At 41.1% G+C, this 27016-nt stretch overlaps 1 protein-coding gene across 3 annotated transcripts in view; it reads right to left on the bottom strand.

Moving 5' to 3' along the window:
• The window catches only part of LOC128686874 (uncharacterized), a 102395-nt gene that overhangs the window by 31158 nt on the left and 44221 nt on the right, over positions 1-27016 (bottom strand). The window contains exons 10-13 of one of the 3 annotated variants that reach the window (XM_070082522.1): positions 19033-19342; positions 14931-15108; positions 6552-6665; positions 4958-5407 (exon numbers count right to left, since the gene is read on the bottom strand). In XM_070082522.1, coding sequence (XP_069938623.1) covers positions 4958-5407; positions 6552-6665; positions 14931-15108; positions 19033-19342 — 1052 coding nt within the window. The remainder of the gene's footprint in view (positions 1-4957; positions 5408-6551; positions 6666-14930; positions 15109-19032; positions 19343-27016) is intronic. The other 2 variants (XM_070082523.1, XM_070082524.1) reach the window with 2 other exon arrangements.

Raw genomic sequence — 27016 nt, 5'->3', positions numbered from 1 at the left:
AGAAGGCTGGAGGCAGTGGAGATGTCATGTCTGAGGGCAATGTGTGGTGTGAATATAATGCAGAGAATTCGTAGTTTGGAAGTTAGGAGGAGGTGCGGGATTACCAAAACTGTTGTCCAGAGGGCTGAGGAAGGGTTGTTGAGGTGGTTCGGACATGTAGAGAGAATGGAGCGAAACAGAATGACTTCAAGAGTGTATCAGTCTGTAGTGGAAGGAAGGCGGGGTAGGGGTCGGCCTAGGAAGGGTTGGCGGGAGGGGGTAAAGGAGGTTTTGTGTGCGAGGGGCTTGGACTTCCAGCAGGCATGCGTGAGCGTGTTTGATAGGAGTGAATGGAGACAAATGGTTTTTAATACTTGACGTGCTGTTGGAGTGTGAGCAAAGTAACATTTATGAAGGGATTCAGGGAAACCGGCAGGCCGGACTTGAGTCCTGGAGATGGGAAGTACAGTGCCTGCACTCTGAAGGAGGGGTGTTAATGTTGCAGTTTAAAAACTGTAGTGTAAAGCACCCTTCTGGCAAGACAGTGATGGAGTGAATGATGGTGAAAGTTTTTCTTTTTCGGGCCACCCTGCCTTGGTGGGAATCGGCCAGTGTGATAATAATAATAAAAAATTAACAAGTTAAGGAAGCCTAGAGAACAAATGGATTTGTCAGTTAAAAATAGGAGAGGGGAGTTATTAAATGAAGAGTTGGAGGTATTGGGAAGATGGAGGGAATATTTTGAGGAATTGTTAAATGTTGATGAAGATGGGGAGGCTGTGATTTCGTGTATAGGGCAAGGAGGAATAACATCTTGTAGGAGAGAGGAAGAGCCAGTTGTGAGTGTGGGGGAAGTTCGTGAGGCGGTAGGTAAAATGAAAGGGGGTAAGGCAGCCGGGATTGATAGGATAAAGATAGAAATGTTAAAAGCAGGTGGAGATATAGTTTTGGAGTGGTTGGTGCAATTATTTAATAAATGTATGGAAGAGGGTAAGGTACCTAGGGATTGGCAGAGAGCATGCATAGTTCCTTTGTATAAAGGCAAAGGGGACAAAAGAGAGTGCAAAAATTATAGGGGGATAAGTCTGTTGAGTATACCTGGTAAAGTGTATGGTAGAGTTATTATTGAAAGAATTAAGAGCAAGACAGAGAATAGGATAGCAGATGAACAAGGAGGCTTTAGGAAAGGTAGGGGGTGTGTGGACCAGGTGTTTACAGTGAAACATATAAGTGAACAGTGTTTAGATAAGGCTAAAAGGTCTTTGTGGCATTTATGGATTTGGAAAAGGCGTATGACAGGGTGGATAGGGGGGCAATGTGGCAGATGTTGCAGGTGTATGGTGTAGGAGGTAGGTTACTGAAAGCAGTGAAGAGTTTTTACGAGGATAGTGAGGCTCAAGTTAGTGTGTGTAGGAAAGAGGGAAATTATTTCCCAGTAAAAGTAGGCCTTAGACAAGGATGTGTGATGTCACCGTGGTTGTTTAATATATTTATAGATGGGGTTGTGAGACAAGTAAATGCGAGGGTCTTGACAAGAGGCGTGGAGTTAAAAGATAAAGAATCACACATAAAGTAGGAGTTGTCACAGTTGCTCTTTGCTGATGACACTGTGCTCTTGGGAGATTCTGAAGAGAAGTTGCAGAGATTGGTGGATGAATTTGGTAGGGTGTGCAAAAGAAGAAAATTAAAAGTGAATACAGGAAAGAGTAAGGTTATGAGGATAACAAAAGGATTAGGTGATGAAAGACTGGATATCAGATTGGAGGGAGAGAGTATGGAGGAGGTGAATGTATTCAGATATTTGGGAGGGTGAGTGGTGCACTTAGGAGTCTGTGGAGACAAAGAACTTTGTCCTTGGAGGCAAAGAGGGGAATGTATGAGAGTATAGTTTTACCAACGCTCTTATATGGGTGTGAAGTATGGGTGATGAATGTTGCAGCGAGGAGAAGGCTGGAGGCAGTGGAGATGTCATGTCTGAGGGCAATGTGTGGTGTGAATATAATGCAGAGAATTCGTAGTTTGGAAGTTAGGAGGAGGTGCGGGATTACCAAAACTGTTGTCCAGAGGGCTGAGGAAGGGTTGTTGAGGTGGTTCGGACATGTAGAGAGAATGGAGCGAGACAGAATGACTTCAAGAGTGTATCAGTTTGTAGTGGAAGGAAGGCGGGGTAGGGGTCGGCCTAGGAAAGGTTGGAGGGAAGGGGTAAAGGAGGTTTTGTGTGTGAGGGGCTTGGACTTCCAGCAGGCGTGCGTGAGCGTGTTTGATAGGAGTGAATGGAGACAAATGGTTTTTAATACTTGACGTGCTGTTGGAGTGTGAGCAAAGTAACATTTATGAAGGGGTTCAGGGAAACCGGCAGGCCGGACTTGAGTCCTGGAGATGGGAAGTACAGTGCCTGCACTCTGAAGGAGGGGTGTTAATGTTGCAGTTTAAAAACTGTAGTGTAAAGCACCCTTCTGGCAAGACAGTGATGGAGTGAATGATGGTGAAAGTTTTTCTTTTTCGGGCCACCCTGCCTTGGTGGGAATCGGCCAGTGTGATAATAAAAAAAATAAAAAATTTTTACAATCCCAAACTTCTGCCTCTGCCCAACACTCTAACCTTTATTTCTTTTACAACTCTATCAATACAATATTAAACACTCATAAAGACATCAAACATTCCTGTCTATGACCTGCTTTTACTGTAAAATGGTCCCCTTCTCTCCTTCACATCCTAACGTAAGCCTCACTTGCCACAAAGAAAATGCCCTACTACTTTTAATAATGAATTACCTATTCAATATTTTTGCAACATCTGCCATATTACACCCTTATCCAATCCTTTCCCTAAATCACAAATGCAACAATACATTCCCTACCCTTATCCAAGTAGTGTTCACTTATATGCTTCAAAGTAATTACCTGATCTACTCATCACCTACCTTTCCTATAGACTCCTACTTTCTTCTAACTTTTCAATAATAATTCTACAGTACACTTTACCCATTATACTCAGGAGACTTAGTCCCCTAGAATTCTTAATTCCCTCTTATCACCTTTTCCTTTATACGAAGGAACTACAGTGGACCCTTAGCACTCAAACTTAATTGGTTCCAGAAGGCTGTTTGAGTGCGGATCTGTTCGAGTACAGAATGAATTTTTCCCAACCAATTTTCTTTTTGGTTGGCTGTTATCACTAACCCTTTCAGGCCCCATGGTGATTTATTTAATATAAAAACACCAAAAAATGCGAAGAAACATGAAATGGTTTACAGTGAAGTTCTAGTAGGTTGTGTTTGTTTGGTTGGTTGAGTGCCGAGCAAACGGTTGACTATCAAGCAATCTCTTTACTAAACGAAGTGTTTGAATATCAAATTATTCGAGTATGGAGCTGTTCGAGTACCGAGGTTCCACTGTATGCATGCTCTCTGCCAATCCTTAGGCATCTTTCCTTCTTTCATTAATATACGTATTTAGAAAATACACCAACCACTCCAAAACCACATCCCCACCTGCTTTTAAACTTGTGATGGGATGATACCTAAATTTTGCCCAGTATCAATACAGACTCAATTTTAGGCTATTACCTATCAATACCAATACCATTAAAATTAGGCAATACCCACTGTTATCAATACTCAATATTAGACAAATACCGATACTATCAAAATTATCCCATCCATACAGATAACAATACCTGTACTAATATTTGGCATACCCCTATTTTTAACATGCTAGTCTTAATCCCAACTGTCCCAGCTGCTTTACCCACTTTCATTCTACACACTGCCTCATGAACTTCCCCAACATTCATCTCTGGAACTTCCTTAACCCTACCAGTTATTATTCCTTTGTCTGATGAATATCACCATCTCCCTCTGAAATCTTAAGAGTTATATACCCAAAGCAGTATTGAAAACTATTAGGTCAAATTCTTTAATTTTTTTTAACATGTCAGGCATTTCCCACCAAGGTAGGGTGACCCAAAAAGAAAGAAAAAACTTTAATCATCATTCAACACTTCCACTATCATTCATACATAATCACTGTCTTTGCAGAGGTGCTCAGATACAACAGTTTAGATGTCACTCCAAACAGCCAATATCCCAAACCCCTTCTTTAAAGTGCAGGCACTGTACTTCCCACTTCCAGGACTCAAGTCTGGATAACTGTTTTCCCTGAATCCCTTCACAAACTATTACCCTGCTCACACTCCAACAGCTTGTCAGGTCCCAAAAACCATTCGTCTCCATTCACTCTTATCTAACACGCTCATGCACACTTGCTGAAAGTCCAAGCCACTCACCCACAAAAACCTCCCTTACCCTCTCCCTCCAACCCCAATTCTCAATTCTTTAAGTACAGCCAGATAATCTATACCAATACAGTGCTGATTTAATTAAATACGTAGAATTGAGAACATTCTGCAAGATTAATTTCAGGCTAAATGTGTACTATTTTATATGCATAATAACAATCTACCAAGGTAGTAGGTTGGTAGACAGCAACAGCCCAGGGAGGTACTACCGTCCTGCCAAGTGAGTGTAAAACAGAAACCTGTACTTGTTTTACATGATGGTAGGATTGCTGGTGTCTTTTCTCCGTCTCATAAACATGCACGATTTCAGATATGTCTTGTTACTTCTACTTACACGTAGATCACACTACACATACATGTACAAGCATTTACATACACAGCCCTCTGCGTTTTCTATTTTCTTACTAGTTCTTGTTCTTGTTTATTTCCTCTCATCTCCATGGGGAAGTGGAACAGAATTCTTCCTCTGTAAGCCATGCATGTTGTAAGAGGTGATTAAAATGCCGGGAGCAAGGGGATAGTAACCCCTTCTCCTGTATAAATTACTAAATTTAAAAAGAGAAACTTTTGTTTTTCTTTTTGGGCCACCCTGCCTCAGTGGGATACAGCCTGTTTGTTGAAAGAAGAATAACAACAATCTACATACCTACAAGAATGAAATTTACAATACAATACTCACTGTTAAAGTCATTGCTTCGTGTCTCTGTATCATCAAGCTGTGACAGAGTAGGAGGTGCTGTTGATGGGGGCCCTGGAGGTGGTGGCTGTTGGGAAGGCGGTATTCCACTCCATGGACTTGAAGCATCTGAAGATCTTTGATATGGGGTATCTAGTGCTCTATCCGGATTCCTTCCACTGTTTCGTCCATGTGGCCGCTCAGAGTGCCTACTGTGCAACCGGTCTGACCCCCTCCTTGGCAGACGATCAGAATTTGTGTCGCACCACCTTTCCGACACTCTTCCATATGGCCTGTCAAACCACCTGCTGGAATTTCTCAGGGAAGCCCTCTCAAGGGGTCTGGTATAAGGTCTGTCTAAAGGCCTCTGATATGACCTGTCTAATGGCCTAGAAGGTGTTAAATTTGCTGCTTCACTTCTGTCACTTCCTACATTGTTTTCTTGAGACTCTGCTAAAGAAAAAGTATATTTTTGATTATCATCCATCTTACTTATATGTTTTGTTCTAATTTATATACTCATCTCAAAGTGGTGACTGAAATACATTACATTCACATGATTTCTTGGCATAATTCAAAATAACAAATAAATTACAAAAGTTAAATTACAGAACTTTTAAATAAAATTTATGTTTAATTCTAGTACTAGTAGTACAAGTACTAGTAGCAGTACTAGTACTATAGTACTAGTAGAACAAAACCCACAGAGGTAATGAAGCACCTTATAATTATGAGCTAATCATTTTTGATTCACAGAATGAAAGGAATGCTCCAGCTGCTAGGATCAAAAGCACTTCACTAGCATTAAGGAACCCCATACCTCTCAAAATTTCATCCTTTTGTCCCTTTCTTCTCTTCCTTGGAAGCCTTTACTACAATGTCTAGCATCTCCTAAAATCTGCTCTGCTTAGTCTTAGATTTACTGTGTGTTGTCTTATCAACTTTCTTTCATATTTTGCTACTTTCATTTTACATAACTAAATCACTTCTTCCACTCAATGAATTATATATTTCAATATTTCCTGTGCTCATTCCAGAGTCTATGATTTTTAACAAGATTTTTTTTTTCACCGCCTTTAACCCTCTTGCTGCCACTTTTGAAGTAATGCTTCACACCTATGCAAAGTTGTCACCCCATTATACTTTAATATATTTCTATTTTTGCTTTCAGTGGCAAACTTTCTTTCCCCAGACTCACCAATTCACTGAATCATTTCTCACACACTTATCTACTGACACATTCACTTCCTCCTGACCTTTTCCTTCCATTTTAAACTAATTTTTACTTTCCTACACAGAATACCATCTCCAACATAGAGTTCCATACTATGCCAAAGGCTCATAATCAATATCACGAAAGTAGCTATCACAACAGCATTAGCGTTTATACCTTATGGTTAAAGATTATTAAATTTCAGAGGGTTATTTGAATTGTGATATCCACACACTTCTGACAAATTAGCTACTGAATGAATGAATAATGGTGAACATGTCCCCTACTTTAGATCATCCTACTTTAGTGAAAAGAAGCTAATATGATAAAAGAAATAACTGCATTACAGCTTAGGTTAGCCACAAGCAATTTACTGATACTCACCTGAGGTTGAGCTACTGTTAGTTGCATTGGCTGCATTAGCAGACTGATGAGCAATCATATTAGCAATTCTGGAAGCCAGAGATGTTGTTGGTGGGCCAGCTCGTCGATAACGCTCTGCCAAAAAATTTAGAATTACGTAACTCGTCCACCGTCCAGCAAGTACATTTATGTAACTGATGCCAGAATCCCTTACACAGATGTATGTTTCGAGCTCAGCTACTGCGGATAAACTGTAAGTGGTAAATTTGGACCTAGATATGAGAGAATGGGTCTCTGCAGTGTAGTGAGTGTGCACAGTATAAAAAAAAAAATCCTGCCCTGTAGGGTTCATGTCGGGAAAAGAAAATTCAGACCTTGTGTCTGGTTTAGAACAGTGACTCTGAGGTCTTTTCTAAGATGGTTACAAAGCATGGCTTGCTTCTGCAGTGTTTTAAAAATTGAGGTTGGAGAGTTGAAGGAGGAGGTCTTGCTTCTCCAGGAAAAGATTAGGAGGCTGAAGGTCCACCTCAGTGGGTCTGGGAGAGAGTGTGAGGTGGCTGGAGTTGTGGGGAATGAGGCTTCTAGCAGTGAGGTGCAGTCTGTCTCTCGCTGTGAGGAGGCTGTAGGTGGGGAGGTAGCAACGGCTACCAGCAGTGAGGTGCAGTCCAGCACCTGCTACAAGTGGCGAGTGGTAACCAGTAATGGGAGGAGAATCAGAATAAGGAAAGTTAAGAGTGAAGATCTGAAGGTAGGAAATCGCTTCTCTGTTCTTCAGAATGAATGTACTTCAGTGGCCAGTGAAGGTAAGGGTACTACTGCCCCTGCTAACAGAGGTAAGCGCATTCTTGTGGTTGGTGACTCTCAGGTAAGATATATTGACCGTGCTTTTTGTAATAGGAATAAGAAGATGAGAGATAGAGTGTGCTTCCCTGGAGCTGGTGTTGGGGACATAGTTGACAGGCTGGATAATATCATGTCAGGTAATGAGAACGAGCCCATTATTTGTCTCAGTGCTGGTGGAAATGATGTTGGGAAGGGTAGGAGAGAAGAGCTGCTAGGTAAGTACAGGTCAGCTATAGATTTCATTAAGTCTAAGGGAGGGGTCCCAATCATATGTAGCATCTTGCCTAGAAGGGGAGTAGGAAATGAATGGTTGTCTAGGGCAATTGGTGTAAATTGCTGGCTAGACAGATACTGCAAGGAACTTGCAATCCCATTCATTGACAACTGGAACAACTTTTATGGCAAACATGATATGTATGCAAGGGATGGGGTACATCTCTCTGGGGCTGGGGTGGTAGCACTTGCAAACTCAATTGAGAAGGCCATTGGTGAAATGCCTATGATTTTAAACTGATAGAAGATAGAGGTATGGGTGTGTGTGGGAAACAAGCAGGTTGCAACACTAGGGTTGGAATCAGTAAATGTATAAAAGGCATTCAGCATGAAGTTATAAATAAAGACAATAGATCAGGTCAGCAAACAAAGGGGGACAGCAGAGGACAGCAAGGGACTAGCTCCCTTAAGGTTTACTATACTAATAGCAGGAGTGTAAGAAATAAGATAGATGAGCTAAGATTAATTGCAAGTGCAGGAAACATAGATATTATTGCTATAACAGAGATCTGGCTCAATCTGAAAGATAGAGAGATGCCCTCTGAATGTCACATACAAGGCTATAAATTATTCCACACTGACAGGGTCAACAGGAAGGGTGGTGGAGTAGCGATGTATGTCAGAGACAATTTAAATTGTTGTGTTAGACAAGATATAAAAGTAGAAGCATCAGACACTGAATCTGTTTGGTTACAGCTTCTTGAGGGCCGAGAAAAACTAATTTTGGGTGTGATTTACAGGGCCCCAAATCTTGAAAGGGAGTGCAGTAAACTTCTATAGGACGAAATTCGTAAGGCATCTACATACGAAAATGTTGTGGTAATGGGAGATTTCAACTACAGACAGATTGACTGGAGCAATTTGACAGGAAATTTAGAGTCAGGTGACTTTCTTGATACGATTCGGGATTGTTTTTTAAAACAGTTTGTGACAGAGTCAACTAGAGGAAATAACCTCCTTGACTTGGTTCTTGCCAGTAGGGAAACACTAATTAATAATCTTGAGGTTAATGATGAGCTTGGGGAAAGTGATCACAAATCACTCAGTTTTAATATATCATGGAATTCCCCTAATAATGGCAATCAAGTCTCCGTCCCTGACTTTCGCTTGGCTGATTTCATAGGACTGAAAAATTACTTAGGAGGGCTGAACTGGAATGACCTGACTAAGGGTCAGGTAGGTGGTGATGGTTGCCGATATGATGCTTTCCAGGGCATAGTTCTAGCTGCTCAGTCAAATTATGTTCCAAATAGGGAAATCAGATCAAACAAAAATGATCCTAAATGGATGAACAATAGATTAAAATATCTGATTGGTCAAAAGAGAGGCATATATAGGCAAATCAAAAGAGGAGAGGGGCAATTAAGAAATTGATATATTCAGTTAAAGAGAGAAATAAAAAAGGAAATTAGAAAAGCAAAAAAGAGATTATGAGGCTAAAGTTGCAAGAGAATCGAAGACTAACCCAAAAGGATTCTTTCAGGTATACAGAAGTAAGATCAGGGACAAGATAGGCCCACTCAAAAGTTCCTCGGGTCAGCTCACTGACAGTGATAAGGAAATGTGTAGAATTTTTAACACATACTTCCTCTCAGTTTTTACACAGGAGGATACCAGCGATATTCCAGTAATGATAAATTATGTAGAACAGGACGATAATAAACTGTGCACGATTAGGGTCACAAGTGACATGGTCCTTAGGCAAATAGATAAATTAAAACCTAACAAATCCCCAGGCCCTGATGAACTGTATCCAAGGGTTCTAAAGGAATGTAAAGAGGAGCTTAGCACACCTTTGGCTATTCTTTTCAACATATCACTACAAACTGGCATGGTGCCAGACAAGTGGAAAATAGCAAATGCAATACCTATTTTCAAAGCAGGTGACAGGTCCTTAGCTTCGAACTAAAGACCAATAAGCCTAACCTCCATAGTGGGAAAATTTATGGAATCAATAATTGCCGAGGCAGTTCGTAGCCACCTTGAAAAGCATAAATTAATCAACGAATCTCAGCATGGTTTTACAAAGGGGCGTTCCTGCCTTACGAATTTATTAACTTTTTTCACTAAGGTATTTGAGGGGGTAGATTATGGTAATGAATATGATATTGTGTATATGGACTTCAGTAAGGCTTTTGACAGGGTCCCACATCAGAGACTATTGAGGAAAATTAAGGCACATGGAATAGGAGGAGAAATTTTTTCCTGGATAGAGGCATGGTTGACAAATAGGCAGCAGAGAGTTTGCATAAATGGGGAGAAATCAGAGTGGGGAAGCGTCACGAGCGGTGTTCCACAGGGGTCAGTGTTGGGCCCCCTGCTGTTCACAATCTACATAAACGACATAGATGAGGGCATAAAGAGTGACATCGGCAAGTTTGCCGATGACACCAAAATAGGCCGTCGAATTCATTCTGACGAGGACATTCGAGCACTCCAGGAAGATTTGAATAGACTGATGCAGTGGTCGGAGAAGTGGCAGATGCAGTTTAATATAGACAAATGCAAAGTTCTAAATGTTGGACAGGACAATAACCATGCCACATATAAACTAAATAATGTAAATCTTAATATTACGGATTGCGAAAAAGATTTAGGAGTTCTGGTTAGCAGTAATCTGAAACCAAGACAACAGTGCATAAGTGTTTGCAATAAAGCTAACAGAATCCTTGGCTTCATATCAAGAAGCATAAATAATAGGAGTCCTCAGGTTGTTCTTCAACTCTATACATCCTTGGTTAGGCCTCATTTAGATTATGCTGCACAGTTTTGGTCACCGTATTACAGAATGGATATAAATTCTCTGGAAAATGTACAAAGGAGGTTGACAAAGTTGATCCCATGTATCAGAAACCTTCCCTATGAGGACAGACTAAGGGCCCTGAATCTGCACTCTCTAGAAAGACGTAGAATTAGGGGGGATATGATTGGTGTATAAATGGAAGACAGGAATAAATAAAGGGGATGTAAACAGTGTGCTGAAAATATCTAGCCTAGACAGGACTCGCAGCAATGGTTTTAAGTTGGAAAAACTCAGATTCAGGAAGGATATAGGAAAGTACTGGTTTGGTAATAGAGTTGTGGATGAGTGGAACAAACTCCCGAGTACAGTTATAGAGGCCAGAACGTTGTGTAGCTTTAAAAATAGGTTGGATAAATACATGAGTGGATGTGGGTGGGTGTGAGTTGGACCTGATAGCTTGTGCTACCAGGTCGGTTGCCGTGTTCCTCCCTTAAGTCAATGTGACCTGACCTGACTAGGTTGGGTGCATTGGCTTAAGCCGGTAGGAGACTTGGACCTGTCTCGCATGGGCCAGTAGGCCTTCTGCAGTGTTCCTTCGTTCTTATGTTCTTATGTTTCTTGGTATCATTTGTTAGAACAGGAGAATACTACTAAAACAGATATAATTAGGATTGCTTTCAGGATTGGAAGTAGCTTCAAATGAGGCTCAAAGTAGCAGAAACATTAAATTTTTTCTGATTATCCAGAGGATGGGTAAGGTAACCCCTGTACCCTTTACCTCCCAAGTCTATTTAATGAGTTTTTACTAGGTCTAATACAATTATTGGGAAGACATAAACCATAACAAATCATTCCTGGTTATATTTTATTATTCGAGATATAGGTCAAATCCTTGATTTTTTTGTGTGATAAATTTAAAATGGAAAGAAGTGTAACACAGGTCTGGAGGCATAATTAATGAAGACAGGTAATGATATTTTAGTGCCTGAAATGTCTCCAGTGCTTATTTTGGACTATTTTTAAATTTTATAAGTCCACACTTCCTCCTAATTTCCACACTACAAATTCTCTGCATAATACTGACACCACACACTGCCCTTAGACATGACATCTCCACTGCCTCCAGCCTCCTCCTTGCTGCAGCATTGACAACCCATGCTTCACACCCATATAATAGTGTCAGTGCCACTATACTCTCATATACAGTGGACCCCCGCATAGCGACCTTAATCCGTGCAAGAGGGCTGGCTGTTATGCGAAATGTTCGGTATGCGAATGAATTTTCCCCATAAGAAATAATGGAAATCAAATTAATCCGTGCAAGACACCCAAAAGTTTGAAAAAAAAAAATTTTACCACATGAAATATACATTTTCCTACACACAAAGAGAAGGATACATGCACAATAGTAGAGTAGTACATGCACAATATATATTGTGCCTGTACTACTCTACTAAATGAAGAATAAATGACACTTACCTTTATTGAAGATTCAGCAATGACTGATGAGACACTGTGTCCTGGGAGTGCCTTTTCCTCCTGAGTACTGTAGGTCCTGTTTGGTATTTTCTTCCAGAACAGGCCTTATCACACTGTGTATGTCACTACGATTCTTAAATCTCTCAAACCAACCTTTGCTGGCTCTAAATTCACCAATATGAGCACTAGTTCCAGGCATTTTCCCTGTTCACCTGGGTGTTAGTCGACTGGTGTGGGTTGCATCCTGGGAGACAAGATTAAGGACCCCAATGGAAATAAGTTAGACAGTCTTCGATGACACTGACTTTTTTGGGCTATCCTGGGTGGCAAATCCTCTGGGGTTAATTGTTTCTTGGTATTCTCAATAAGCCACACCAACAACGGTGCTACAGCAGCAGCAGCAGCAGCTGACGGTGGTACAGCAGCAGCAGCTGACGGTGGTACAGCAGCAACAGACGATGCTACAGCAGCAGCAGACGATGCTACAGCAGCAACTGACGATGTTACAGCAGCAGCAGACGATGCTACAGCAGCAGCAGCAGCAGCAGCAGACGATGCTACAGCAGCAGCAGCAGCTGACGGTGGTACAGCAGCAACAAACGATGCTACAGCAGCAACAGACGATGCTACAGCAGCAGCAGACGATGCTACAGCAGCAACTGACGATGTTACAGCAGCAGCAGACGATGCTACAGCAGCAGCAGCAGCAGACGATGCTACAGCAGCAGCAGCAGCTGACAGTGGTACAGCAGCAACAGACGATGCTACAGCAGCAACAGACGATGCTACAGCAGCAGCAGACGATGCTACAGCAGCAACTGACGATGTTACAGCAGCAACAGACGATGCTACAGCAGCAGCAGACGATGCTACAGCAGCAGCAGACGATGCTACAGCAGCAGCAGACGATGCTACAGCAGCAGCAGACGATGCTACAGCAGCAGCAGACGATGCTACAGCAGCAGCAGATGATGCTACAGCAGCAGCAGACGGTACTACAGCAGCAGGAGCAGCTGACGGTGGTACAGCAGCAGCAGCTGACGGTGATACAGCAGCAGCAGCAGCTGTACCACCAATAGTAGCGATGGTTGATTGGGGTTTATTATACAACCTGGCCAGCTCGGAGACACGCACTCCACTTTCATACTTATCAATGATCTTTTTCTTCATCTCCATAGTAATTCTCACCCTTATTGCTGTAGGGTTGGCACTAGAAGCTTTCTTGGGGCCCATGGTCACTTATTTTCCAGAAAAAAATCACCAAAAACACTGTAATAATACAAAATGTTCCGATTGTATGCTTGGATGTTACCGCGGAGGCTGGCTGGTAAACAATGCCACCCGCGGAACATGTGAGCGTGGCTCAGGCCGCACATTGGACGCGTCTCGGACGAAGGGCGCTGAGCGGGTTTTTGGGCGGTATGCGAGGCAAAATTTTAGCGATCAAAGCGTCCGGTATGCGGATTGTCCGTTATGCAAGGCGTCCGGTATGCGGGGGTCCACTGTATTCCCTTCTTTGCCTTCATGGATAATGTTCTTTGTCTCCACAGATACCTCAATGCACCACCCACCCTTCTTCCTTCATCAATTCTATGGTTTACCTCATTCTTTATAAACCTATCTGCTGACAAGTCTACTCCCATTATTATTATTATTATTATAATCAAGGGGAAGCACTAAGCCCGTAGGATTATACAGCACGTCTACTCCCAAATATCTGAAAAAATTCACTTCTCTCATACTCCCTCCAATATGATATCCAGTTTTTCTTTCCCTAACTGGCACTGGACAAGCACCTAAAGTCGGTTCCTGACCAGCCAGGCTGTGGCTCATACGTTGGTTTGCGTGCAGCCAGCAGCAACAGCCTGGTTGATCAGGCTCTGATCCACCAGGAGGCCTGGTCACAAACCAGGCCGCGGGGGCGTTGACCCCTGGAACTCTCTCCAGGTAAACTCCAGGTAATACCCTCATCACCTTACTCTTATCTATGCTCACTCTCAACTTTCTTCCTTTACACACCCTCCCAAACTTGTCCACTAACCTTTGCAACTTCTCTTTAGTCTCTCTCAAATACACAGTATCATCAGCAAAAACTAACTGTGTCAACTCCCATTTTGTATTTGATTCCCCATAATTTAATCCCACCCCTCTCCCCAACACCCTAGCATTAAGTTCTTCTACAACCCTATCTATAAATATGCTAAACAACCATGGTGACATTACACATCCCTGTCTAAGGCCTACTTTTACTGGAATGTAATCTCCCTCTTTCCTACACATCTGAGCCTCACTATCCTCAAAAACTCTTCACAGAATTTAGTAACTTACTAGCTATTCCACACACTTGCAACATCTGCCACATTGCTTCCCTATCCACCTAATTATTTGCATTTTCTAAATCCATAAATGCAACGAAAACTTCCCTACCTTTATCTAAATATTCTTCACTTATATACTTCAATGTAAACACTTAGTCTGCACATCCCATACCCATTCTCCAGCCTCTTTCAATAATAACCCTACCATACACTTTACCTGGTATACTCAGTAAACTTCTTCCCATATAATTTTTACATTCTCTTTTGTCCCCCTTCCCTTTATACAAAGGAACTATACACACACTCTGCCAATCCCTAGGTACCTTCCCCTCTTTCATACATTTACTGAACAAAATTACCAACCACTCCAAAACTATATCCCCACTTGCTTTTAACATTTCTGTCACGATCTCATCAGTTACAGCTGCTTTACCTCTTTTCATTCTACCCAATACCTCATGCACCTCCCTCACACTTACATCAAGCTCCTCATCACTCCTGAAAGATGTTATACCTTCCTGGCAATCATGCTGGGGAGCAACATGATTGCCAGGGCACAAGCTCCCATTTCATGCTCCTAGGGAAAACTGATAGTACCTTTTCCTCCTGGTTCGTTAATTTAATATCAGGTTATGGTAATGTACAAATGCCTAAATTAGTGTCATGAAGTATAAATGCTAAGGTTTTTGATTACATAAAACACTTCTAGAAATGACTCCCAACTGCAACAAGTAACATGCTTACCAGGTGGACTTGGTGGATCCTCTTCCCGGCCTACAGATGCAGATGAGGTAGCAGATGATGTGCTGGAAGTAGAGGAGGAGGAATTGAGAAGCCCACGCAGGCGACGCTCCTGCTGCTCTAGCACTTCCTGTCTCTCCCGTAAGCGTTCCTGAAGTCGTTCAAAGGAGTGACGTATCATCTGAGGATGCTTTGATGAATTACCCAATAGTAGAGGTGGGCTAAGTTTACTTATTGAATCCCTAATAAAGAATGAATTTTAAGTTCTTACAAACCAAAAAATAGAAAAAGCAAAATGTACTATGGTAATCAATAACTTGACATTAAAAATGCATCCCATTATTTCCTGCATTAATATAGTGATATGTATTCAATGTTACAAATTCAACAACACATTAACTAAAATATATTACTAAACTAATGGTCAGATACCCTAATTTTCTCTACCTTTTAACTACACTTCCTCTGCACTAGGTCATATTTCACTACTGTCCACAAAAGTCTACGCCATTCACCTGACCTCACTAATATGTCTATGCTCATATGTATTATAATTTGATATTTTTAATCTGCTACATCATCTATCTCCCAGTAAGGTCAGGTAATTCTGAAGAACACACATTACTGTGACATGCTCTCTAGCTCTTTCCACGAAAGTGAAGAAATCATTATCAAAATGTTGCCCACCAAGCCGACATGACCATCAAACTACGAAAGGTTCAAGCGCTGCTTTTCCTACCTTCAGCACTAAAGTCTGGCTAACCATCTTACCTGAATACCTTCAGAAATTGCCATGCTCCCACTCCAAGATATCAAATCGTCAAGCCTCCCTTGCACGAAAATACCTTTTGTTTTGCTCTAAAGCACAGTAGGTAGGGATGAAAGCAGCTTCTATGCATATCCTCCTGACTATTCTCCTTATAATGAAAATGAATGAAAGCCTCTTTATATTCAAATCTACAACACTATAACCAAATTACTTTAATGTTTACTACACCAATACATTACCTACATCACCAGTTCTCACCCGTGCAGCAGCCCAGGTCATGTGACCAAGGTCCTTGCTTATACTCTTTACTTGACCAGATGGCATATACAAGTGGCTGACATGTTTTTGTCTAACTTAACCCTTTGATTGTCGCAAAAGTTTTGGAAAAAAAAAAATTTCTCATGAAATGATAGAGAATCTTTCCCGAATGGTAATGACACTAAAAGTAGGAAATTTGGTCGAAAACTCATGGAATTACGCTCCAGCGAAGTTAGCGGTCTCGGCGACATATACGCATTGGCAATTTCGCTGACTTTGATCCCTGTTTTTGGCCAATTCCGTTGTTCCAGTTGACTAAACTCATATTTCTTTAGAACTCCATTTTTTCTATCAGCTGAGGACAAGAAACCGCCCATTTACCGATTTCAATGACCCAATAAAGTGGTCAGAAATTGGCAATTTGGCTAATTTCACGCAAATTAAAAAAGATGCCAATTTCAAAATAGGGTCCAGAATAAACAATGTAGACATTCTTGGCACTAAAATAACATATCCTCTGTTCATTAGTCACGTCTCTAGGCCCCTTTTATATTACTATTGCTTTCCATTTTTATTTTTTATTCATACAAAAAATACAAAATTTACTGTTATGAAGACTAATGCATCATTGTAAAAATGGTATAAATAATATCAGTCGACTAGTAAAAGAATATTAGACTCCCCAGTCGACGTGTATTGGACGTGTGGTGTAATTTGTTTACTCCTGAACATTGGTAAAAATCAAACATTTCTGCTACTTTGAGCTCAATTTCAAGGTAGTTTTCATCGTGAAAGTAATGAAAATCATCTCTATTTCTGTAATATGTTTTCCATTTTATCACCTGAGACCATGAAAACAAGAATACAACGATAAATGCTATACGAAAATACACCTCAAAGTCGGTGTTTTAATCCAAAAAAAGGTCAGTTTTTTTTCTCATTACGCACTGCGTGCTGCAGGTTTTTTTTTATGTGGTGCACACTGACCACACAGACCCATTCTCTCACATGTGGGTCTACCAGCTTTCTCCTGCTTGATTTGAAGCCGCTAGAATTTACATGTATAAATACATCAGAAACAGTGGCGCGTAAGCGTGTATATATGACGTAAACAGTCAAAGGGTTAATGAAGCTCTTCTTCAGCAAAATGCTATTATTATAAAGACTTATGCCATTTCATGTGTCTTTGTTATCTACTTGTCAACTTACTGCTGCATTCACCAGGGATGAGAAAAGACTAGTAAAAGGTGATGGTGGAGAGGCCAACTACATATACAACATTAACCCTTTCAGGGTCCCTAGGCACTCTCCAAGACTTGTTCTCAGGGTTGCCCAAATTTAAAAAAAAAAATATTTTTTCTTATGAAAAGATAGAGAATCTTTTCCTGATCATAATGACACCAAAAGTATGAAATTTGATGGAAAACTTACGGAATTATGCTCTCGCGAAGTTAGTGGTCTCGATGATGTTTACACATCGGCGATTTTGCCCACTTTGAGCCCTATTTTCGGCCAATTCCAGTGTGCTAGTTGACAAAAATCATAACTATTTCGCTAGAACTCCCTTTTTTCTATCGAATGAGTACAAGAAACCACCCATTTACCGATTTCAACTATCCAATACAGTGGTCAGAATTTAGCAATTTTGCCAATTTCACACAAATTTCAAAAGATGCCAATTTCCAAATAGGGTCCAGAATAAACAAGAAAGACATTCCTGGCACTAAAATAACATTTCCTCTGTTCATTAGTCACATCCCCATGCCCCACTTAACATTCTTTTGCTTTCCACTTTGAATTTGAATTTTCTCACAAAAAAAAAAATGATTTACTGTTATGCAGACTACTGCATTAGTGTAGAAATGGTATAAATAATATCGGCGCACTTGTGAAAGAATATTACTCACCAATTGACGTGTATTGGACGCTTAGCATGATTTCTTTACTTTTGAACTTTGGTAAAAATCAAACATTTCTGCTACTTTGAGCTCAATTTCAAGGTACTTTTCATTGTAAAACCAATCAAAATCAACTCAATTTCTGTAATATGTCTTCCATTCTATAAAATGAGACCAGGAAAACTAGAATACAACAATAAATACCATACGAAAATACAGTGCAGTCGCTGTTTTAATCCAAAAACAGTTTTTTTTTCTCATTACACACTGTGTGCTGCAGGATTTTTTTTATACTGCGCACACTGACCACATAGACCCATTCTTTCATATGTAGGCCTACCAGCTTTCTCTCACTAGATTTGAGGGCGCTAGAATTTAGGCGTACTAGTACGTCAAAAACCCTGGTGCGTAAGCCGTACCAGTATGGCAAAAACCCTGAAAGGGTTAAGAGTAGATATGATAAGACCCTGGAGCTAGAAATCAGCAAAGCCAGTCGTTCATATTTAGGAGACAACTCAAGAAGCTATGATTCTAACCCTACAAACAATTTGGAGAATATAACTAGAATACTCTTGCAACTTTCAAGTAGTATTCTGTGATTTACTTAATCCTTCATAACCCATCTGCTGATACATTCACTCCCAAGTAACTAAATACATCTGGTTTCTGCATACTCATTCCTTCAACTCAATTTTTTCCCTATACATTTACGTATTCTCATCACATTATTCTTTTCTATATTCATATTAAACTTCCTCCTTTTATATACCTTTCCAAACTTCTACTCCAAGCTATGCAGCTTCTTTTTCCTGGAGCACCCAATAACACTATGTCATCTGTAAACACTGTTTACAACAACTCCCACTTTATACAGAATCATATTTATTATATTTTAAAACTGTAGCACACATTAAGTCATTTCTTTCACAACCCCAACTTAAAATACATAAAACCAGAGACAATGCATATCTTGTCTAAGACCCAATTTTAATTGAACACATTCTTTATGAAACAGTAATGAAGACTGTTGGCGATGAGAGATGATTAAGATACAATTCATGGACAGGGTATCGACCCTCCACCACTTTGTGAGCTCAGTGACCCACATGGGTTTAGTGTTTCATGAAATGTAATGCAACCTTAATATAATTCACCTATAAAAACCCTGACACCATCTTACATTTCGTGTTTGTGTGAGGCACTGATTGCGAGACACAATTCGCACAATATCTCTTGGCTGTTCTTCCGAGTGCCCTTGGTCAGGTGGTGGTGTTGGGAGCGGGCCAATCACAGCTCCAGCCCCAGTGGTTACAGTGGCAGCCCTGGACTCCCCTAAATTTCTTGCTGATGACAATCTTCCTCCTGCTGTTGTTCCCGTGGTACTATTAGTTCCTTGCAGAGGTGTAGATAACTCTGGAAGGTGAAGACGCGTTCGTATGGAACGACGTCGAGGAATTCGGCGAAAAATACTGGGTGACATCATACATGACCTGTTGACAAAAATATATGGTATGTAAAAAGCTCTTTTAATTTCAAGCAAGGGAAATATTTTTTTAATTTTGCAATAATTTCACCCATTTAACCCGTAAACGGTCCAAACGTATATATACGTTTTTACCGTTAGTGCCCCAAACGTATATATACGTTTTATGTGTCTAAGGGCAATGTGTGGTGTAAATATTATGCAGAAAATTCGGAGTGTGGAAATTAGGAGAAGGTGTGGAGTTAATAAAAGTTTTAGTCAGAGGGCAGAAGAAGGGTTGTTGAGGTGGTTTGGTCATTTAGAGAGAATGGATCAAAGTAGAATGACATGGAAAGCATATAAATCTATAGGGGAAGGAAAGAGGGGTAGGGGTCGTCCTTGAAAGGGTTGGAAAGAGGGGGTAAAGGAGGTTTTGTGTGGTGTAAATATTATGCAGAAAATTCGGAGTGTGGAAATTAGGAGAAGGTGTGGAGTTAATAAAAGCATTAGTCAAGAGGGCAGAAGAAGGGTTGTTGAGGTGGTTTGGTCATTTAGAGAGAATGGATCAAAGTAGAATGACATGGAAAGCATATAAATCTATAGGGGAAGGAAAGAGGGGTAGGGGTCATCCTTGAAAGGGTTGGAAAGAGGGGGTAAAGGAGGTTTTGTGGGCGAGGGGTTTGGACTTCCAGCAAGCGTGCATTAGCGTGTTAGATAGGAGTGAATGGAGATGAATGATACTTGGGACCTGACGATCTGTTGGAGTGTGAGCAGGGTAATATTTAGTGAAGGGATTCAGGGAAACCAGTTATTTTCATATAGTCGGACTTGAGTCCTGGAAATGGGAAGTACAATGCCTGCACTTTAAAGGAGGGGTTTGGGATATTGGCAGTTTGGAGGGATATGTTGTGTATCTTTATACGTATATGCTTCTAAACTGTTGTATTCTGAGCACCTCTGCAAAAGCAGTGATAATGTGTGAGTGTGGTGAAAGTGTTGAATGATGATGAAAGTATTTTCTTTTTGGGGATTTTCTTTCTTTTTTGGGTCACCCTGCCTTGGTGGGAGACGACCGACTTGTTGAAAAAAAAAAAAAACATTTAACATTGCCACGATAAGCCTGAGTCGCCTAGACATGAGAGAATGGGTGTGAGCACTCACTGTGTGCCATATTAAAATAATTGGGGATGCCTGGGTACCATATGCTCTTTTTTCCTATTAAAAAAACTATTTTTTTTTTCTCAAAAAAGTTCGGGCAGTACGGTAGTAAACATATATATACATTCGGACCGTTTACAGGTTAACATACATAAATATAGTGGACCCCCGCCTTACGATAATAATCCATTCCTGAGAGCTCATCGTGAGCCGAAATACAGTGGACCCCCGCATAATCGGTATGCGAATGAATTTTCCCCATAAGAAATAATGGAAATCAAATTAATCCGTGCAAGACACCCAAAAGTATAAAAAAAAAATTTTACCACATGAAATATACATTTTCCTACACACAAAGAGAAGGATACATGCACAATAGTAGAGTAGTACATGCACAGTATATATTGTGCATGTACTAGTCTACTAAATGAAGAATAAATGACACTTACCTTTATTGAAGATGCAGCAATGACTGATGAGACACTGTGTCCTGGGAGTGCCTTTTCCTCCTGAGTACTGTAGGTCCTGTTTGGCATTTTCTTCCAGAACAGGCCTTATCACACTGTGTATGCCACTACGATTCTTAAATCTCTCAAACCAACCTTTGCTGGCTTTAAATTCACCAATATGAGCACTAGTTCCAGTTGACTGGTGTGGGTTGCATCCTGGGAGACAAGATTAAGGACCCCAATGGAAATAAGTTAGACAGTCTTCGATGACACTGACTTTCTTGGGTTATCCTGGGTGGCAAATCCTCTGGGGTTAATTGTTTCTTGGTATTCTCAATAAGCCACACCAACAACGGTGCTACAGCAGCAGCAGCAGCTGACGGTGGTACAGCAGCAACAGACGATGCTACAGCAGCAGCAGACAATGCTACAGCAGCAACAGACGATGCTACAGCAGCAGCAGACGATGCTACAGCAGCAGCAGCAGCAGACGATGCTACAGCAGCAGCAGACGATGCTACAGCAGCAGCAGACGATGCTACAGCAGCAGCTGACAGTGCTACAGCAGCAGCAGACGATGCTACAGCAGCAGCAGACGATGCTACAGCAGCAACAGACAATGTTACAGCAGCAGCAGACGATGCTACAGCAGCAGCAGCAGCAGACGATGCTACAGCAGCAGCAGCAGCAGACGATGCTACAGCAGCAGCAGACGATGCTACAGCAGCAGCAGCAGACGATGCTACAGCAGCAGCAGCAGCTGACAGTGCTACAGCAGCAGCAGACGATGCTACAGCAGCAGCAGACGATGCTACAGCAGCAGCAGCAGCTGACAGTGCTACAGCAGCAGCAGACGATGCTACAGCAGCAGCAGACAATGCTACAGCAGCAGCAGCAGCTGTACCACCAATAGTAGCGATGGTTGATTGGGGTTTATTATACAACCTGGCCAGCTCGGAGACATGCACTCCACTTTCATACTTATCAATGATCTTTTTCTTCATCTCTATTGTAATTCTCACCCTTATTGCTGTAGGGTTGGCACTAGAAGCTTTCTTGGGGCCCATGGTCACTTATTTTCCAGATAAAGCACCGAAAACAATGTAATAATACGAAATGTTCCGATTGTATGCTTGGATGTTACCGCGGAGGCTGGCTGGTAAACAATGGCACGGGCGGCACATGTGAGGCTGGCTGAGGGCGCACATTGGACGCGTCTCGGACGAACAGCGGTGAGCGGGTTTTTAAGCGGTATGCGAGGCAAAATTTTTGCGATTAAAGCAAGCGGTATGCGGATTAATCGTTATGTGATGCCAACGGTATGCGGGGGTCCACTGTAATCGTAAGGTGAATTAATTTTCCCCATAAGAAATAATGGAAATCAAATTAATCCATGCAAGACACCCAAAAGTCTGAAAAAAAAAAATGAAATATTAATTTTAACCCTTTGACTGTCGCGGCCATATGTATACGTTTTACGAGGTGTCGTGTTTGACGTATATATACTCATAAATTCTAGCGGCTTCAAATCAAGCAGGAGAAAGCTGGTAGGCCCACATGTGAGAGAATGGGTCTGTGTGGTCAGTGTGCACCATATAAAAAAAATCCTGGAGCACGCAGTGCATAATGAGAAAAAAAAAACTCCGACCGTTTTTTTTAATTAAAATGCCGACTTTGTGGTCTATTTTCGTATAGTATTTATGGTTGTATTCTCGTTTTCTTGGTCTCATTTGATAGAATGGAAAACATATTACAGAAATAGAGGTGATTTTGTTTGATTTTACTATAAAAAGAACCTAGAAATGGAGCTCAAAGTAGGGGAAATGTTTGATTTTTGCCAATGTTCAAAAGTAAACAAATGATGCCATTGTCCAATAAATGTCCAACTAGCCATTCTAATATGCAGTCATGAATGGGTTGATGTTATTTATACAGTTATTACAGCATTGCAGTAGTCTGCATAATAGTAAGTCTAATATTTTTTGTTTGAATAAAAATTCAAAATAGAAAGCAAGAGTAATATCAGAAGGGCCTGGAGACGTGACTGATGAACAAAGAAAATGTTATTTTAGAGCCAGGAATGTCTGCATTGTTCATTCTGGACCTTATTTTGAAATTGTCATATTTTTTAGTTTTCGTGAAATTGGCCAAATTGCAAATTTCTGACCACATTATTAGGTAGTTGAAATCAGTAAATGGGCAGTTTCTTGTATTCAATCGATAGAAAAAATGAAGTTCTAAAGAAATAGCTATGAGTTTGGGCGACTGGAACAATGGAATTAGCCAAAAATAGGGCTCAAAGTGGGCGAAATCGCCGATTTGTAAACAGCGCCGAGGTCGCTAACTTCGCGAGAGCATAATTCCGTCAGTTTTCCATCAAATTTCGTTTTTTTGGTGTCATTACAATCGGGAAAAGATTCTCTATCATTTCATAAGAAAAAAATAATTTTTTTTTTTTAAATTTTGCGACACCAGGAGACACCTCAGGATTGGGGGTTGCGACAGTCAAAGGGTTAATACATACAAACTTAAGAAGACATGCACAATTAATACTCTACTAAGAATAGAATACATGACACCTTTATTGAAGATCTGGTGATGATTGAAGGGATGGGAGGTGGGGAGACTGTGAAAGTTGTTATTGTTTAGAAGGGGAATCCCCTTCCATTAGGACTTGAGGTATTAACCCTTTCAGGGTCCGTCCCGTAGATCTACGGCTGGTCAGTGAGTGTCCAAACCGTAGATCTACGCCAAAATTCTAGCGCCGTCAAATTTAGCGCGAAAGCGCTCATAGGCTTACATATGAGAGAATGGGTCTGCGCCGTAAACAAAAAATCTAGGCGCCTGCATAGCATTGTGGGAACTCCGGCTCAGTCACCCTTGTTCACCATGCCTCGTCGCAAGTCAGCTCTCACTCCCCGGAAAATTGGGACTCTCCTCTTCCTGTCTGATAGTTCTGACACTGATGGAAGTGGAAATGAAGACGAATTCTACGGCTTTGATAAGTTAGTGACCGAAAATAATGACCAGGATATCGATAATAGTGCAGAAAACCCCGACGATCCTCGACATTCTACCTCTGGTGTGGGCACTCGTGACTCACCGTCGGGTGTTCCTAAACGTAAGAGAAAACTAATATTTTCCCGTGGCCTGGCCTCTGACTTCAGTAATGACGATGATTCTGACGTGGATTGTGATTTTATTGCGCTCGACGATCATTCGAGTAGTGATAGTGAGGAAACATATTCACCAGTGAAGCGTCGGTATGTTCGCCGCCGCATGCGCTCGGGTAGTGTACCCTATGCTGTGCCCAGGGGACGGAGTACATCCCGGAGTACATCCCGTGGCCCTACACCCGTTTTAGGTAGTGATAGTGAGGATGATGTGGCTACACTTGGCATGGATGGGCCACAGACATCAGTGGATGGTGTTAGTGGGGCTGGTGGTGGTAGTGGCACCGCCATGCGTGACTCGCTGTGCCACGCGGGAACCCACGCTGCTGACTCGTCAGTTCAAGGACAAAGCGGAGCGTCACCCACCAGCCCGCCACAACCACCCGTACAACCAGCCTATGATGTCCAGTATCCACCAGCAAACCGTATCTGGGATTGGCAGCAAAATCCCAATTTTGTTCCCAGCCCTCACCACTTTGATGACTCGCAAAGTGGAATTCTACCTACCTGTCCCCTTGGAACCACGGCCAATGAACTGGAATTCTTTGAATTATTCTTTGACCAGCCATTGATGGAAATTATTGTCAGGGAAAGTAATAAGTATTTTCAGTACACCATGGCAAATACGATCTTATCACCACAGTCAAGACTACACAGGTGGAAAGAGACGACTGTTGCAGAAATGTATTTGCTTTTTGCAACAATAATGCTTATGCCTCACGTCTATAAGCATAATATAAAAGCATACTGGTCCACAGATCGGCTAATTTGTACCCCATCCTTCAGTGAAATAATACCAGTGAACAGGTTTATCTTACTGTTACGTATGTTGCACTTCTCTGACAAAACCAGGCCTGACAGAAGTGACAGGTTATACAAGATTAGAAATGTTTTCATGTATCTCAAACAAAAGTTCAGGATATACTTTTATCCATTCAAGAATCTTGTAATTGACGAGTCTTTGATTTTGTTCAAAGGTAGACTGTCATTCAAGCAGTATATACCGAGCAAGAGGAACCGCTTTGGTATAAAATTGTTTGTACTCTGTGATTGTGACAGTGGCCTGGTGTTGGATATTGTTGTATACACGGGTAGTAAAACATTGAAAGATACCAAGATGTTATTGGGTATATCAGGTGACGTAGTGAGAAACATGATGGCACCTTATCTTGGTAAGGGCCATACATTATATACCGATAACTGGTACACAAGCCCATTACTCAGTGATTTCATGCGAGTGAACAAGACAGATGTGTGTGGCACAGTGCGTTCTAATCGTAAACATATGCCCAGGCTCAACGCAGGTGTTCGTGGTGATGACGTGCAGGTGTTTACTGCCAATGACATCATGGCATTACGGTGGCATGACAAACGAGATGTCACATTGTTGACAACCATTCACCGTAATGAAATGCAAGACAGTGGCAAAGTTGATCGAGTGACTAATGAACGTATTCGAAAACCAGTGACAGTGATTGATTATACACAAAACATGCGCTTGGTTGACAAGTGTGACATGCAGATTGGTTTTGTTGACTGTGTTCGTAAGAGTTACAAGTGGTACATGAAACTTTTCTTCCATCTCATGGACATTTCAATGCTGAATGCATATAATATGTACCAAATAAAGACTGGTAACAGACCACCGTATGGTGAATTTTGTTTGTCTGTTGTCAGACAACTCATAATGAAGTACCAGGTAACAACACCTGCAATACAACATGGTCCTCGAATTCATCACAATATAAACAAGCGTTTGAGAAGAGAAGGTGATCATTTCATAATACAGCTTCCTTCAACTCAAAAGAAATTTGCTCAGAAGAGATGCATTGTCTGTGCACAAACAAAACGACGGCAACAAAGACGCAAAGACACTCGGTTTATGTGTGAGGAATGTAAGGTGCCTCTGTGCATGGTGCCTTGTTTCAAGGAGTTCCACAAGCTCCAGCAGTTCTAAAACCATGTCCAGTGATTGTAAATATGTAAATATATGATAGAACATTAGTATTATACAATATTTGTGCATGTTTATTGTAATAAACAACAGTGGTAAACAATAATATGATAATAACTTTAGTGCGGTTATTGTGTTCAATACAGTGAGTTAATATATATCAATTATATACAGTATTGGTCTCTCAGGCCCCAAATGTTAGTAGGAATAGAAAAAAATTGGAAAAGAAAAGAAAAAACAACTAAAACAACAAAATAATATAATACGCGTATGTGGAATTCGTCGATGTTGCCGCCACCACATCATTTTCTACAAACTTCTTGGCACTGTATCTCGGTAAGTACTGATCAGATTCTAATTTTTTTTTTGTTTTATTACCTTCACAAAAATATGCTCTTTAATTCTGTAAGAAAAAATAATTTTTTTTTTTTTTCAAAATTTCTTGGACACTGGTGCGTGACTTCAGATTTTGGCCTTGGACCCTGAAAGGGTTAAGTCCTTTTCCGGGGTTACTTCCCTTCCCTTTTAATGCCACTAGGACCAGTTTTAGAGTCACTGGACCTCTGTCGCACAACAAATCTGTCCATAGAGCTCTGTATCTCCCATTCCTTTAAGATTTGCCTAAAATGGGCCACAACATTGTCATTGTAATAGTCACCAGCACGGCTTGCAATAGCTGTGCTATAGGTGATTTTCATCCATAAAGGTTTGCACTTCAACCCACTTTGCACACATTTCCTTAATCTTTGAAGTAGGCACAATGAATTCCACAACTGGCATAGGCTTCTCAGGGTTACCCCCAAACCCTTCAAAATCTTTCTTAATTTCCATACTAATTCTCACCCTTTTTACCACAGGGTTGGCACTAGAAGCTTTCTTGGTGCCCATGGTGACTTATTTTGCAGTTACAAGCACAAAAAACACTGGGATAAGGTGAAATGTACCAAATGTATGCGTGGATGCGACCG

The sequence above is a fragment of the Cherax quadricarinatus genome, chromosome 7 (genome assembly GCF_038502225.1).
Source record: "Cherax quadricarinatus isolate ZL_2023a chromosome 7, ASM3850222v1, whole genome shotgun sequence".
Lineage (NCBI taxonomy): Eukaryota > Metazoa > Arthropoda > Malacostraca > Decapoda > Parastacidae > Cherax > Cherax quadricarinatus.
Note: the sequence above shows the minus strand (reverse complement) of the source record. Positions and strands in the feature narration are given on the sequence as shown.